Here is a 1,876-nt window from a genome sequence, read left to right on the forward strand (position 1 = left end):
GTTTCGGCGGCGGCGGGCGGGCGGCGGCGGCGGCGGAGGGGCGGCGGCGGTGGGCGGCGGGCGCCGCGCCACAGCCAGGGCTCCCTCTTCTCCGGCGGCGAGCCCGAGCTCAGCCCCGGGGATTGCCCCTTCCAGGCCGTCTCCTACATCAACGTGGGCGTCTTCCACGTCTTCGACGAGGCCGGCGTGGAGGTGCACTGTGGCGGACATCCCTCCGTCGAGCTGCCCGGCTACTCGCCCATGGACCCCGAGCTCAACGCCTCCTATCCCTACTGCTACCCTCTGCCCAGCGAGCAACCCCCCGCCTACGAGGAGATCTACCCCGGGGACCCCTGCGCTCACGGCACTTAGCGCCGACCGCCGCCGGGACGCCCGGCTCCCCGCCCGGCCCCCGGATCGCCGTGACAGCCGGGAGCGGGCCCGCCAGCGCTTCGCAGCCGCGGGGCTCGGGGACAGTCCTCGCACCACCGACGGGATGGTCCCGCCGTCGCTGGCGCAGCGGGACACAGGCGGCGTGCCGCCGTGCCTCTGGCTCTGCGGAAGCTTCTCCTCCCTCCCTCCCTGCTCTCTTCTTCCTTCCCCCCCTTCCCTCCTCCACACCGACCCTTCGTCCGCCAGCGGCTGAATTTTCCGAAGGCTGCGCAAGAAACGCCTAAGGGTTGGTTCTTCCCGTCGCCTCTCCTCTGTAGCCAAGTTTAGTTCCCTTCAAGTGATTCATCAGTCTCCAGCTTTAGCAGTCCAGAGTTACCCATTTATGATAACCAGCCAGTGTAAGGAAAAGGTGTCATGAAGCTTCTTTACCTCTCAAAAGAGCTAAATTTCTAAACAACGCAGAGACATTTGTGTCACGTTTACTAGAGGTGTATTGGGGATCTTTAACGTTTACACTACTCCTTGGGAGAATTGAGTTCTGTTTTAAGATTTAGTGAGTTAAAACATTCGTTGGTCTTGTAAGATGCACATTGAGAAAAACCTGCACTTTGAAAAAGAAACAGGAAAAAAATCAACAACGTTTTTGTACACTAACGTGCCTGCTTTTGTTGATAACTTCTTACTGTAAAAGCTTTCAGAAGTCTATAGTGAAAATGTTTGGTAAATTCACTGCAGTTTAAAATTGATGATTAGTTCCTTTACTAAAATAACTGAGATGTTGCTAGGATATGGCAGATAAAAAGGAAGTCCAAATGTAGTACACATTCCTTTTTGTAAACAGGTTCTGTGTTTTTAATGCAAGGCAGGATTTCTTTTTGTTTTGCACAGGTGAAGGATATAATTCTATTTTGTACAACTACATGGTTTACCTTGTAAAGAGTTCCATTTTACCTGTTACAATTCATCAATCTGGTAAGCTTGAATATTAAAAGTTTTATTTGAAAAATATATATATTGTAAACAGCCTTAACTGGTGCAGTAGTCACAGTTTTAAAGGATAAAAAATATATATATAAACCATCCTGGAAGACATCTTCCAAATGTGTTTTCAAAACAGTATTTATATTCCTATTTTAAAGCAAGGATTTTGTTTGTTTGTTTTGTTTGTTTATTTAAAGAAAGGCCAGTCAAATTTCTGAAGAGGGGGAGGGGGAAAGTGATGGGATCGTATGCTGTTAACTCTTCATGAACTTTGAGGTATTAAAAAGGGTTTCTGCAAAGTGAAGAAGTGCTAAATCCTCCTTTTTGGATTCTGTGCTGTGGAATGCCAGTACCAGATAGTATAAAAAAAAGTGCTAATTGAAGAGAATCTGGTGCAGCATATTTTATTGCATCGTTTGAGAACAGACAAAGGTTTGATTTCATGTTGCACGAAGAACTAAATAGCAACTCTCCTGGTTGCATTTGGTTCAATACCCCCTCCTCCAGTAAGAAGTATTACAAT

The 1,876-nt window shown here is 48.4% G+C and overlaps 1 protein-coding gene across 1 annotated transcript in view; it reads left to right on the forward strand.

The window, feature by feature from the left end:
* Window positions 1-419, forward strand: part of TMEM271 (transmembrane protein 271) — a 1,293-nt gene extending 874 nt beyond the window's left edge. Inside the window, exon 2 of the mRNA XM_041395938.1 lies at window positions 5-419. Within this exon, the coding sequence (XP_041251872.1) occupies window positions 5-351 (347 nt within the window). The 3' untranslated portion in view covers window positions 352-419. The remainder of the gene's footprint in view (window positions 1-4) is intronic.
* The last annotated feature ends 1,457 nt before the right edge of the window (window positions 420-1,876 follow it).

The sequence above is a fragment of the Onychostruthus taczanowskii genome, unplaced genomic scaffold (genome assembly GCF_017590055.1).
Source record: "Onychostruthus taczanowskii isolate IOZ18803 unplaced genomic scaffold, ASM1759005v1 scaffold121, whole genome shotgun sequence".
NCBI lineage: Eukaryota > Metazoa > Chordata > Aves > Passeriformes > Passeridae > Onychostruthus > Onychostruthus taczanowskii.